At 37.5% G+C, this 15,291-nt stretch overlaps 1 protein-coding gene across 2 annotated transcripts in view; it reads left to right on the top strand.

The window, feature by feature from the left end:
- Positions 1-5,873: 5,873 nt before the first annotated feature.
- The window catches only part of mthfd1b (methylenetetrahydrofolate dehydrogenase (NADP+ dependent) 1b), a 42,488-nt gene continuing 33,070 nt past the window's right edge, over positions 5,874-15,291 (top strand). Inside the window, exons 1-2 of one of the 2 annotated variants that reach the window (XM_052145312.1) lie at positions 5,874-6,054; positions 11,242-11,326. In XM_052145312.1, the coding sequence (XP_052001272.1) occupies positions 6,017-6,054; positions 11,242-11,326 (123 nt within the window). In that variant the 5' untranslated portion in view covers positions 5,874-6,016. Of the gene's footprint in view, positions 6,055-6,343; positions 6,487-11,241; positions 11,327-15,291 lie in introns of those variants that run through there. The other variant, XM_052145313.1, reaches the window with a different exon arrangement.

The following is a 15,291-nucleotide window of genomic DNA, read 5'->3' on the forward strand; positions in this document are numbered from 1 at the left end:
CCGGGGGCTCCCCTGCCTGAGAGAACGAGGGAGGAATGTGGCAGGGGGGAGGGCGGGGCCGGGTCGTGATTATACACACCCGGTTCCTTATCAGGCTAATCAAGCCTCCGAGAGGGATAAAGGCCGACTGCAGAGGATTGTGCGGGAGAGAGATAGTTTACAGATATGTCCGTCATGTGTGAGTTTGTCTTTTGGTTTAAGTTATTCATTAAAATATTATTTGTATCGTCAAGCCGGTTCTCGCCTCCTCCTTTCCATTGACTACGTTACACCAAGTGAAGGAAAGTTTCCCTTAAAATAGTGTAATATATTCCTAAAAAAAACCTGAACTGAGTGCCTTAATAAATTATTGATTGATCCACTTTCTGCATGCAACAGGGAGTTTGGTCTTCTAAATACATGTAAAGTTAATAGTAAGCTTTATAGCACCTTAAATACAATCTGAACAGAACATGGATTCCAAGTGTAGTTAAAGTTGCACTCTGTAATTTTTTCCTCATTAAAAAAGTTTGCTCCTAAATATATGAACTGTAATTTTGAAACAAATGTATAGAATCATGTCCTGCAAATTTTTTTACTTAATTTATAGGATTAGGTGTCTTACACACATGCATGGGACCGCAAAATGTCAGTTTGGAAGGTGTGTACCACAGAGGGAAGAGGCGGTCACGGATAGAGATGACTATTTAAAATATATATTTTTGACAGTGTACAAGTAAACACTAAAACCCTTCTCCAGGCTCTCTCATCACAATTAATATATTTTTAGCCTGACAGAGAAAGATAATAAAGCACAGGGAATTTGTCTGCCATGTTCTCGATTTTGCAGTGCAACTAGTCCTGCCTCTCCGAAATTCACATTGGTCAATGGATGCCTACAAAACAGTGTGTTGCAGCAAAAGTTGAAATGTCCAGAACTTTTGGTTGCATGGCAGAGCTTCACTATTGGAAATCTTTGTGTTTTTGCTCTCCGTCGTTTCGAAGCAACATCCAATTTGAAATCAATGCATCTGCAGTGTTCTCTGACGCAGCATAAACTCTTGTGTGAAGACACCTTAGGATCGATGCCTTTTTCATGCATCAATATTCTGAAGATTTTCCAGATTATTATCAATATATATTGGGATTTTCTAACATATTTCAAAACACAACTTTAGTAAAGTGTGAGTGGCAGGGTAAATTAAATGGGGTCGCAAACCATTTCTGCAGTGCCACAGAGAACATTTTGCATAGTTCTCTGTTAAATTGAACCCAAATCATTATCAAAGAACAAAGGTAATTTATTCTAGCCATCACTGAATGATATACTGTATAGTGTGTACAGCCTTGGCCAAAAGTATTGGCAATGACATAAATTTTGTGTTTTGCAAAGTTTGCTGCTTCAGTATTTGTAGAGAATTTTTTCACATGTTTCTATGGTATACTGGAAAACAATGATAAGCGTTTCATGAGTTTTAAAGGCTTTTATTGGCAAAAACATTCAATATATGCAAAGAATCAATATTTACAATGTTGACCCTTGTTCTTCATAACCTCTGCAATTCGCTCTGGCATGCCGGATATCAGCTTCTGAGCCCAATCCTGACTGATGGCGATCCATTCTTGCCTTATTAGTGCTCAGAGTTGATCACAATGTGTGGGCTTCTGTTTGTCCACTCGGCTTTTGAGGATTGACCACAGGTTCTCAATGGGATTAAGATCTGGGGACTTGCCAGGCTACGGATCAAAAATTTCAATGTAATGATATCCATGCCACTTCATTATGACTCTTGCCTTGTGACATGGTGATCCATCATGCTGGAAAATGCACAGATCACCAAAATGCTCCTGGATCTTTGGGAGAAGTTGCTCTTGCAGGACGTTTTGATAGCATTCTTTATTCATTGCAGTGTTTTTGGGCAGAATTGTGAGAGAGCCCACTCCCTTGGAGTGCAAATTCACCCACATCAACCTGCTGCCAATATTGAGCAAGCTTGCACTGGTGGTGGCACGATTCCGTAGCTGACTCTTCTGGAGGAGACGGTCCTGGCGCTTGCTGGACACTCTGGGACGTCCTGAAGCCTTCACTGCAGTTGAACCTCTCTCCTTGAAGTTCTTGATGATCCAGTAAATGTTTTTTTTTCAGGTGCAATATTCGTTGCAGCAATTTCCTTGCATGTGAGGCCATTTTGATGCAAAGCAATGATGGCTGCACGTCTTTCTTTAGTGGTAACCATTGCTAACAGAATCAGAACACAATGATTGGAAGCACTTCTTCCTTTCTTTTGTAGCAATCAGTCTGCTCTTATAATCCAATCAGAATGATTGTTAGGTATACCTTGTCTTGTCCCACTGTTGCCCTTTGTTTGTCATTTTTGTCACTTTTGTAGTTCCTTAGTTTTCACTTTTGTCACCCTTGTAGCTCCATAGTTCCCTTGTTAGCTTTCGTGTTCTCTGTTCATTGTTTTCACCTGCCCTCGTTAGTTTGCCATTGGTTTCTGTTTATTGCCCTGTTATCTTGTTTGAGTTCTGTTTGTTCATTGGCCCCCGTTTTCCCATGTCCATGTATTTTAACCCGGTTGTTTTCACTCCCCTCTGTCAATCGTTGAATGTTGTTAAGCCTGGTATGTGTTCCTTGCCCGAGTTCTCAGTGTTGTTTCATCGTGTTTAAGTTTCCTGTTTTCCCATTGTGGGTTTTTCCTTTTGTGTTTGTTTGTTTGTTTAAATAAAGTGAGCTGCATTTAGATCCACTCTCCTCGTCTGCCTTCGCTGCCTCCATTCGTAACAATGATAGAGTGATTTCATCTGACTAGTACTTGTTCACACTTTCCCAGGTGCTGCTGATATGATTAGCGAAATTATGTTAGCTGGTCATTTTGTGCCAGGGCCAAAAAACAGTGAAATTTGGGGTTTTGTGATAAAGTTAATTTTTTTTTTGGCCAATGAAGCCTTCTTTTTTTTTTTTAAGTGAAGAGAGAGCTCAAGTGCTCATGGTTGCCAAACTAACAGAATATTTCCAAACTTCAAGTGTCAAGATTTGATTGGGGGATTTCAGCTATAGAAATCTGGCAACCTTACACATGTTGAATCCTAATTCTGACTGGCAAATTGATGCTATTTAAAGTCTGTTATTTATAAAGGGTAAAATATTTAATATTTTACTTGCACGATTAGTTCTAAGTAATACATGGCACAATTAATCTAAAGGGGATGGTAAGGGGGCTTGTGGTAACAAGGGGGATGCTTTTTGGTATTTCTTTCAACAAGGGGGATTCCACCCCCATACATATATAAATAAAATATCTGTATTTTAAACTTTCGTATTTTAAACGTCACTATTTTTATTCAACTCGCTTTGAAGGATTCCTTTACTTTAACCCACGCAAAATTTTAAATGAAATGAATGAATGAAAATTCTGTCATAATTTACTCATTGCTTTATTATTACATTTAAATTTTTGTTTGCAGTGGGACACAGAAGGGGTTTGCAGAATTTCACAGCCGCTGCAGCTCAAAAAATTATAATAGCCCTATAAAAATGATCATAGAAATTATACACTATTTGTGCACTGTATTCCAAGTCTTTCGAAGCCATATGATAGCTTTATGTAAGGAACAGACCCAAATTTAAGTAATTATTTAGTGGGCAAAGTCCCCATCTGTTATGACACTCAAATCCCACACTCATTTAAACATTCAAACATTTCCGCATGTGACTGCTTTGACGAAGGGTTTCAGCGATTATAATTCACTTAATGTTGCTTTCTTTTTGTAATTTTTTACAAAAAGCACAAGATAAATTGTAATAAATTATTGTGACTACTTTTGTCTGCAGATTTTACTTTTCAGTGTTTAGAGGTTGTTAGGTTTAGGGTATCTAAAATATCTATATAACATCATGGGAAAAGGCCATTAATGCCTGGATGTTGTAAACACAAATAGTGGTAGTTCATCAAGCAAACTAATTAACTAAAACATTTTAACCCACTAAAACCATCATTATTTCTGGAATAGCAAAAATATGAACATCCTTGCACTAAAATATAAAACAAAATAATAGTAGTTATAATAATAAAACATTTCTAAAAATAAATGGACAAATGTATTTGTTTTTTGTTCTTTTACAATTCTTTATGTAACTATTCTTACATAGTTACAGGTTATTTAAAAAGTAACCCTCCCAACCCTGTATATACAGGTTACTTTTGTATGTTTTCCACTACAGATTACAGAATACATGCTGTAAAATGTCATTTGTAATGTATTTCATAAAGTTACTCAAGGTCAGTAACATATTATAAATACTTTGGATTACTTCTTCAGCACTTGTTTTGACTATAAAAACTCTTCCAGTACAGTAAAAACAAAATACACATGTTAAAAATACATTCTCTGAAAAACCTAAATATCTTATGCAGTGTTGATTCTAAAACAAAATAAATCAAATTGATCTTGTTTTAAGGATTTTAAATATTTTTACAGGAAAACAATATAAAAATGATTATCAAGAATACGATTTTTGCTCTAATATCAAAGGTCTTACTAGAAAAAAATTAATTATGATCCAACATGAATTTTCTTGATAAAAAAATATGATCGTGCCTGGTAACATGTGCAAGTAAAATGGCTAGAAATAGCATTTTATCTTAGCGTAAAGCTGAAAATTTACACTAGGTTTATTTATATTTCTTCTGCTCCAAACTTACTTCAAACGTAATTCTCTGTCTGCTCGTATGAATGTAACACATCATAAGAAAGTGTTTCACTGCTGTTCAAATGCACTTTGGATCGCATCATTTATATGTATAAATGTTTTCCATCTGAAAGGACTAAATATGAAATGAAACAAATTACAATAAAATGCAAAGTAATCTCTTCAGTGATAAAAATACTTTTTGAATAGAACTGTATTCTAATTACAAATGGTGGAATACTTATATTTTGTATTTTACATTTTTGTTAAAAATAGTTGTATTTTGTTACTCCCAAACCCTGTATACTGTATTTATATATACTGGCAGGATAATGCACAGATATTGGTCTTATGGAAAGAAATTGGTACTTTTATTCACCAAAGTGACATTTAACTGATCAAAATGTATAGTCAGGACAATAATAACGTGAAAATTACAATTACAATTAGATTTTTTTTCTTAAACAACTTCAAAGAGTTCTCATAAAAAAATCCTACACATGCAGCAATGACAGCTTTGCAGATCCTTGACATTCTAGCTGTCAGTTTGTCTAGACACTCAGGTGACATTTCACCCCATTCTTCCTGTAGCAATTGCCATAGATGTGGCTGTCTTGTCAAATATTATTATATAGAGAATATTGAACCATATTCAAATTCCAATGTATGGATATAAAGGATTTTAACACAAGAAAATTACTTAAATGACATTGAAAATTTTTTAATTTTGGTTGCACAGCGTTTGGTCAAAATATCACCACAAAAGGAACCAACAACTTTCTTATAAAGTGGGGGTGCCAACATTTATTGCGTTATCATAATTTAGAGGTTGCCTGTCGCCTGATAGTCTGATCCATGCAAACAAATTAGATTGATCAGTTGTGTGTTTGTTAGCAGCTTTTACAAAGTCCATGCAAAACTCAGACTGACCTATCTATCTCAACTTCAGAGGCATGCAAACCTGTAAATATACAGCGCAACTGAGCTGATATAGACAGACAGACAGACAAACAGATGTATAGATAAATAAAATGAGGTGGAGGAATACAGAACATACATTTGACTTAAAATGTCCACTTATTTCAAAACCACAAAGTAGATAAAAAAAGAATTATAATCAGTAAGGATGATGCTGATTCGTGCAGACGGCAACACCCACCCACATGATTGACGTAAGCGCACTAAGTCGTATTCTCGAAGGTTGTTACGGCAGATGTAATTCTTAGCACGAGACAGGAACAGAACTCGACACGTGCTTTTAAAGCGAACATCGTAAACTGCAAAATACAACTTTATCTCACTAATCAAACTTTATACAAGAAGCTTATTTGACAAAGTATCACGATGCCAGCCCAAATCATCAGTGGGAAAGACGTCTCAGCGTAAGCGATTTTCTTTCTTAAGCTTTTTTCTCCCCATGCATGCTTGATGCAATTGTATACTCATTTAATTACATTTCAAGGTTTTATTATTCATGTTCACCCATACTTGTGTTAAGTGCTATTTAATTTAACATTTATGAGTGCGAGTTGAACTCCAGTAAGCCGCTCACGTGTCTGGTTGTTTTGAGGGGTTGACGCAAAGTGAACTTTGACTGTTTCTATCGTTACATGCTCTGTACGGACGTGAGGTGGGAATCTGAAGAAATATGCTACATTTACAAAGCCCACCCCTAGATCTAAGCATAGAGAGGCACAAGCTCTGTGGAGTAGAGTACAGATCTTTTTCTTACATTTTGAAAGAATATCTCATTATTTTCAGTGAATATAATCAGAAGACCAACAGCATGTGATCTTCAGATGATCCTCATTACGGTCAGTTAGGGATGTGTGCATATTTAATCAACTAGCCCAAAAGAAAGAAATTATCAGAAAACAGTCCAAAAGCATAGTATATGCGATGCATTTGAAATACTTTATCTATTACTCCAATAGCCAAATTTTGATACTAAATACTGCTGATAAATAAGACGTATTATTATGCTTGGCTTGACTTATTCTCATTGTACATTAGGCTATCCTATAAAATGACTGAATCAATGTCGGCTAGTATAGACGTATTTATTAAAAAACAATTGAATTGATTAGGCAGTCATTTGAGTGTAGTCTTGCACATCCTTACAGTCCACAATCATCCTGGAGTAACTAGAGCTTGAAAGATACAGTGATGGTAGTTCAATAATCAACCATTTTGTTTTCGTTTTTGTAACACTGTCAATATTTGTTAATGCTTGCCTTGAATGCTGAATCATGGCATCAGTATTTTCAATCCTCAGCTCTTAAAATGAGAATGTTTGTCCAATGTTCATTTATTAAAGTGGTCCTGTCATGAGGAGTAAATTTTTTCCTAGATATTTTGACATATAAGTTTTCTACTTTAAATACTTACTGTAGTTTTCAGAACTCAAAACTTAATCCCCAATGCAATAAAAGCCCTGTCCACTGGTGTCAATTTGTACCCTTTTGAGACAGAAAATAGGACAAATAGACATGGTGTGGCCTCCCTATTCCTGAACACCAAAGGGGACCCATTAGGACTATTTTGAATTATTATTGTATTTAAACATGCATTAGACAGACATCCTTGACCGTTGTCATGTATCTCACCACTTTTAAGAGACACAATGTGAAGTTACAACTATGAAAATACATTTATGCTGAAGTTTTAAGGAGGCACTTAGGCCAAAACAGCATTTCAGGCAGAGGGCCAGAGACAGGGTGGAAAATTAATCAATATTACTAAAATATTATTTTATTTTTTTGCACCAAAACACTTTTCAAACATTATCATTGGAGCTCAGGGAAGATGATGGAAATATTTTTATATATAAAAAAAAAAAAAAAGAGAGCATTTCATGTCACCTTATTTTATATTACCAAACAAAAGTAATTATGAGTATTGAAAAAACCTGATAGACTCTTCATATATCCAATTACTGAAAATCGTATTAAACTCAAAAGAAGTAGGATACTACAACGATGTCAGGGTATACGTATTCCTGACCAAAGCTCAATTTTTACTGCAGAGGCCAATGCTCTACTGTTGGTACTGAAGTTCATTGAGACTGCACAACAACAGGATATTTTTAATTATTATTTCAGATTCAAAACCATGCCTTGAAGCACTAGAATCTATTCAAACTGATCACCGAGCAATTGTGAAGATTTTAATAAAATTGTCTTCCCTTGAAGTAGGGATGGACCGTTCCGATACCTGGATCGGTATTTTATTATCGGAAGCTTTTAAAAATATCGGGTATCAGTCTGACAAGCCCGATCCAAATCTGATACTCTTGTGTTAGTCATGTTTGTTACGGTCAAGCTCAAAAAATGACATAAAAGAACCATAAAAACACAAAACAGTTCATATGACTCGTGCATTTTATTCAAAGCAAGTAAATATATAAAATGCGCATGCAGCTCCAGCGTGTTAGTGAATGGCACTGCTGTTTACACTTGCGGCTATATTTATCCTTCACAGTGGTGTGCAATATTTTAGTGCTACTCACGATCAACATCTCAGATGTAGATGCTCAATAGTTCAGTTCACTTATATATTATATATGCATATTACCAGAATTTAAATAAGAAGTGAATTAAACTATTGTGAACTTGCCTACAGACACATACAAGACTTCCTTGGGAGTTCAGAATGTCCATAATTTCATATGTCGAAAGCAAGTGGCAATCAGAATGGGATCAGTGCTTAATAAAAAAAACTCAATCCCGCTGTTGATACCAGAACTTTTTCTCTTTTAATAACTGCTGGGACCGAGATTATGTCGGATAGGCCACTGTCTGTCAAGCATTTTAATGGAATTTAATTTCAACAAAATTAATCCAGATTTAGTTTTAGTAAAAAATTATTATATATCCATCCATCCATCCATCTTCAACCGCTTATCTGAAGTCGGGTCGCGGGGGCAGCTGCTCCAGCAGGGGGCCCCAAACTTCCCTATCCCGAGCCACATTAACCAACTCTGACTGGGGGACCCCGAGGCGTTCCCAGGCCAGTGTGGAGATGTAATCTCTCCACCTAGTCCTGGGTCTTCCCTGAGGCCTCCTCCCAGCTGGACGTGCCTGAAACACCTCCCTAGGGAGGCGGCCAGGGGGCATCCTTTCCAGATGCCCAAACCACCTCAACTGACTCCTTTCAACGCAAAGGAGCAGCGGCTCAACTCCGAGCTCCTCACGGATGACTGAGCTCCTCACCCTATCTCTAAGGGAGAAGCCCGCCACCCTTCTGAGGAAGCCCATTTCGGCCGCTTGTACTCGCGACCTAGTTCTTTCGGTCATGACCCAACCTTCATGACCATAGGTGAGGGTAGGAACAAAAATTGACCGGTAGATCGAGAGCTTTGCCTTTCGGCTCAGCTCTCTTTTACGTGATCAACGGTGCGATAGAGCGAGTGCAATACCGCCCCGCTGCCCCGATTCTCCGCCAACCTCCGCTCCATTGTCCCCTCACTCGTGAACAAGACCCCGAGGTACTTGAACTCCTTCACTTGGGGCAAAACCTCATTCCCTACCTGGAGTACGCACTCCATCGGTTTCCTGCTGAGAACCATGGCCTCAGATTTAGAGGTGCTAATCCTCATCCCAGCTGCTTCACACTCGACTGCCAAGCGATCCAGTGAGAGCTGAAGGTCACGGACCGATGATGACATGAAGACAACATCATCTGCAAAAAGCAGTGATGAGATCCCCAGCCCACCGAACCGCACACCTTCCCACCCCGACTACGCCTCGATATCCTGTCCATGAATATCACAAACAGGATTGGTGACAAAGCGCAGCTTTGGCGGAGACCAACCCCCACATGGAATGAACTCGACTTCGTGCCGAGGACCCGGACACAGCTCTCGCTTTGGACGTACAGGGATTGGATTGCCCTAAGAAGAATATATATATATATATATATATATATATATATATATATATATTTTTTTCTCCCAATTTGAAATTCCCAATATGCTCCAAGTCCTTGTGGTGACCAGTCCGGGTGACAGAGGACCAATCTCAGCTGCCTCCGCATCTGAGACTGTCAACCCGCACAGTCTTATCACGTGGCTTGTTGAGCACATTAACGCAGAGATATAGCATGTTTGGAGGCTTCACGGCATCCACGCACTACTCACCTCGCGCCCTATTGAGAGCGAACCACGTTATAGCGTTCCCGAGGAGGTTATCCCGTGTGACTACCCTTCCTACAACTGGGCCATTTGGTTGATTAGGAGACCTGGTTGGAGTCACCAGGGATTCGAACTAGCGAACTCCAGGGATAGTAGCCAAAGTCTTTACCACTGAGCTACCCAGGTCTTACTTTAGTTTTATTATTTTAACCTGGATTTCACCATTAAAATAGCCATTGAAGCTGGCATGGCATTAAGCAACAAACAAACAATTATGAGTATTATGAGACACATGCTGTTGTGAAAAGTCAAGCTATTCAAGAAACGCATATTAAGAGTGAGGCAGTATAAGTCAATATACAGACAGGTGATGGTCAGGTAAAGGTCCCTGCAGACTTCTTATGAAATCATTTAAAAGTAAATCTGGCCAAAACGAAGGTATTTTTTGAGTTAGTTTCTGTGGTTCGTAAGAGATCTCCAGGGCAAACTTTCAGGATAATTTTATTCTGGCTGCTAAATGCCTTATTGCCATTGGTTCACGTATTTCTGTAGGTGTGACCTGGAGTTCCACCTACTTTGAGGCTGACATATTTTTCAGTCACATTTTTCAGTCAGTTAAAATCAGTCAACATGAATGCATTGGCATGCTGTGTTACTAGGTGTGTTCAACTTCCATGTGGCGCTGCACAGACCGATCGGCACTGGACTTGAAGCAGCGCATGTCGGTTAGAAATGTAGTCCGACTTCAGAAGGCGCCATCACGTTACGTATGCCATCAAAGTAATGCGAGAGCAATTCGAGAGCAGCCACCTGGCTCAATTGCAATTGGCCAGAATCACAACGTGACAATGGTAATGTGTTTCATGGGTTGCATTCGTGATGACGCAACACATACTACTCTTTCTACTTGTGCTATGTCAGTCTATGGCAGAATTAATAGTATAATAGTATGCCATTACCAAGGTGTTTATTCTGACACCTCCAGTTCTGAGAACTCACAAATCCACAAGTACATTTTGTGTTTTTGTAGTTTGTTTTTCTATTTCATTTCACCTCCATCAAAATGCAGTCACAGTGATTTACAATATTCTGTCATGTCTTTTTTATGAACAATTTACACGTGGTCAGGAGTTGGTATAAATATTGTTTGTGCCAACTTAACATTTGTATAAAACATTTTATCAATGCACAATTTGCACAAGAATGGCTTTGCAACTGATTTACACAAAAAAATCTTTCTGCTTGTGTATGATTGAGGCCCACTGTGTAGAATGGATCAAACAAGAAGTGTATTGGATTGACGAAAGAGCTGCCTTCTATTTATTCTGTTCCGACCACTTCAGCCCAATTTATGCTGTACAGTACTGTAAACAAAATGCATTGGCCTACTTGGTTGTACTGTGGCTTGCTGTGTTATTAACTCATTATATTTCTCCAGTCAGGTCAGACAAAGGCTGAAGGAGGAGGTGGACGCTATGAGAAATCTGCATCCCAATTTCAAACCAGGCCTTGTGGTGTTGCAGGTCAGTGGGAACAAGTTGATCTGTCTAAAATTGAATTTCATCCATCCATCCATGAACTGATTTTGTGTGCTCTCTCAGCTGTTGGCGCATTAAAGCTGAAGTCTAATTCCTGCGCAACAAACCCCACCAAACATTAGGGCTGGAAAGACCCTATGCCCTCAGACCATTTTGATATTGAATCTGCAACCAAATATTGTTGTAATAAGAATTGCGATTTAGGTGTTATGATATATTTAGCTATGTTAACCCCTTTTTTTGTGAAAGAAATGTTTATTGAAGAACAGTAGTGTCTGACATGACATTTGTTTCACTCTGTAAAATTTGCTGGTAAAAGGTAGGAATGTGCACAACTACCAATTTTCAAAATCGACTAGACTGTGCAGTGTCTGAGCTGTTAGTCAACTAGTCAATAAAGTTGCATTATGTACATGTCACTCCGATCAGACGTGGTTTAAATGGATGAGACGCTAAGCTCATCCATTTAAAGGTGCACACAGTCATTCTTTCCTCAAAGTTTAACTTCTGAAGACATGAATTGTAATTTTGCAATATGTTGGAAATCATGAGCACTCACATTAAAATGAAGACTCCAGTCATAAGTTACATTATAAAAGCGGTTTTATTAGACATGGAGAGGGTCCGCACATGGGGGCTGCCATGTTAGAATCACATGACCATCCCTACAGTGAAGCATGGTGGTGGCAATTTTCAGTGGCAGGAACTGGGAGACTAGTCAGGATCGAGGGAAAGATGAATGCTGCAATGTACAGAGACATCCTTGATGAAAACCTGCTCCAGAGTGCTCTGGACCTCAGACTGGGGTGAATGTTCATCTTCCAACAGGACAACGACCCTAAACACACAGCCAAGATAACAAAGTAGTGGCTACAGGACAACTCTGTGAATGTCCTTGAGTGGCCCAGCCAGAGCCCAGACTTGAACCCGATTGAACATCTCTGGAGAGATCTAAAATGGCTGTGTACCGACGCTCCCCATCCAAACTGATGGAGCTTGAGAGGTCCTGCAAAGAAGAATGGGAGAAACTGCCCAAAAATAGGTGTGCCAAGCTTGTAGCATCATACACAAAAAGACTTGAGGCTGTAATTGGTGCCAAGGGTGCTTCAACAAAGTATTGAGCAAAGGCTGTGAACACTTATGTACATGTGATTTAAATTGTTTTTTTTTTTATACATTTTCAAACTTTTCACATTGTCATTATGGCGTATTGTTTGTAGAATTGAGGAAAATATTGAATTCAATCCATTTTGGAATAAGGCTGTAACATAACAACATTTTGAAAAAGTGAAGCGCTGTGAATACTCTCCGGATGCACTGTACATTTCTACAATTGCATCAGAAACTGAAAATGTTTGATTTTAAATGATTCTGCATTCAAACCGGTAGGTGTCAGTGTAAGACCAAGATGACACTGAGACAAAAGATACTCTGTGCAACTTTAACAGCGTAACTAATGGATAATCTTAGTAACTTTTAGTAACCCCATATCATGCAAACATTTAAAATAAAAAAAGTGCATAGCTGTTAGATTATAAATATTGCGGGGTGCAACATGTAGTTCACAATATCAACCAGTTTGACAAGCCTTTTGTACTGCTAAACTATTTATTAACGCAGAATCTGCAGAATGACTAGTGAAAAATACTCTCCACAACATCCCCTAATAAAATTAGGATTATGCACAGGGTTATTATAGTTTTTAATATTTGTCTAGTTTTGATTTTCAATTTTAATTTAGTTTTAATGGCATATAGTTTTTATTTTTTGAAAAAGTCATTAGGATAGGATATTTATAGGATATTGAAGTTATAGGGATATTTATGCATTAATTTTAAATTTTTAACTACAAAAGCTTTGAACTTATTTTTAAAATTTGATTTTTAATTTGAGCTCTAGTCGGCTCCATAAAATTCTGGGGTCAATTTTGATAATACAAAGTTTTCCAAAGGAAAAACTCCCTGGGTTTACCTGGGTTTGGTGCTCTGATGGCTCTTTAGAATGTTTGATAATGCGATATGGCCAGCGATAATCCTATGATGATGTCATCAGAGCCTGTGGAACATTTGCACCCCCACCGCCCAAATATAACTGAATTTTATTTTGAAAAAAAGGACTGTCTTTTCCAGAGAACAAACATAATTTCATTGCAATGTCTTAATTCCAATTTGCATATAGACTAGGGTTGGTGTGTGTTGGATGCTAGGTGGTACTTTGGGGACATTTTCATTAAACAGGGTCAGGGTTAAGCCTACACAATAAAGCAAGACACATTGATTTTGAACTTTTATTTTTTATTTATTTTAACTTGATTCAAATGAAACTGGAAAAAAAAAAATTAAGTGCAGTTAAAATGTGTTTTACCTTTTGAAAGATGGCTTTACAACTGGTGTGAAGGGCAACATCTCTCTGGCAAAGAACCTATTTTATCCTTGCATTCTCTACCAGTCGGGCATTTCGTTGTCCAGAAAATACATCGTGTGTGAAATAAAAAAAAATTGTACCCTCCTTCATATATATATATATATATTAGGGCTGTTAATTGATTACAATTTTTAATCAAATTAATTACATGGTGTCCCGATTAATTAATCGCATATACAAATATTTGCTGAGAAAGCCCCTCATATAACAATAATTCAATATATATAATGATGAAATAATTATACATAGTTATCTTTAAATATTAGAAATGATATATATATTCAGATAATTAAAATGCATTACATTCTTGTATCCAGAAGAGTTAATCGTTAATAAGACAATACAAAAAGCAGCTTTAGAATACAATGTATTGTTTACTACCCTAGTATTGAACATAAACCAATCATTGTCATACAGTTCACAGCAATCCATTTCACAAGTGAATTTGTCAATCAGTTCAAGATTTATTATGAGGGCTTGTTTAAGGACCTGTCAATGTACACCTGCGTCAGACATGCTTGTGTAGCGTCTTGGATGCATTGTCATAAACATAACATTTTTAGGTCACTGTGTCAAGTTTAATACTTAGAACCCATTGAGATCTCTTAGTTGGGATTTGCACTTCAAGTGTTTTGAACGCAAGAATGTAACGCTTGTCTGTTTTCTGCTGCTCAAGGGTGTTTTTCTTCACTGTATAAACTGCGCATTGCCACGCAGCTGAAGTTTCAATTACATAAAAACAATTAGAAATGTAAAAATAACAATTATAATGATGATGATAATAATCACTGAAATATAAATCATAGTTCGTGAACTGAACTCAAAGCACCTTCTGAGCGGAGAAGTCTGATGTCATTTGCAGCACTTATAGACAATACTATAAAAATTTCGGAACACAGAAGGAAACCAAGAAAGAATGAGAACCTTTTACATGTTTTCCATGAGACTGCATTTTATGTCATCTGTTCTTAATAATATAATAAAGTGTGTTTTCTTTAAACGTGTGTCTGTGTGCCATGGGGCAAATTATTTGTAATATTCATTTGATGCTAAAAATGTAATACTTTAATGGGGAAAACGAGCCAAATATCGTCTTGAAATCGTCAAAGGCATACGCAATTGGCGATCACTCTGACGATCGCCAATCCCCGATATCATCGTCGACACCACCCTAATAAACACGGTGTATAATGCATACGGTTTTAACATTAGCTACATTTCCATAAATGTGTCGCGCTCCATCATTTGAACCAGTGATAGTGTTTTTTTAACACTCTGTGACAAATTGCGGAGCTGCCCATTCAAAGGGAGTGGGTAGCAACTCTCTCTCTCTCTCTCTCTCTCTCTGACTTCTAGCATGAAAAAAACATGAATGAATATCAGAGGTCATGTTGAACGATACAATACAACTTACTGAAATGCATCATATCTCATGTATTCGGCCAAACTGTTAATGTTGAAATGACTGTAGCCTAGTTTCCATCCACCTTTCGCGCCATTTTGTTATTGACAAAGTGAAAATGCGG

Source organism: Xyrauchen texanus, chromosome 16 (genome assembly GCF_025860055.1).
Source record: "Xyrauchen texanus isolate HMW12.3.18 chromosome 16, RBS_HiC_50CHRs, whole genome shotgun sequence".
Taxonomy (NCBI): Eukaryota; Metazoa; Chordata; class Actinopteri; order Cypriniformes; family Catostomidae; genus Xyrauchen; species Xyrauchen texanus.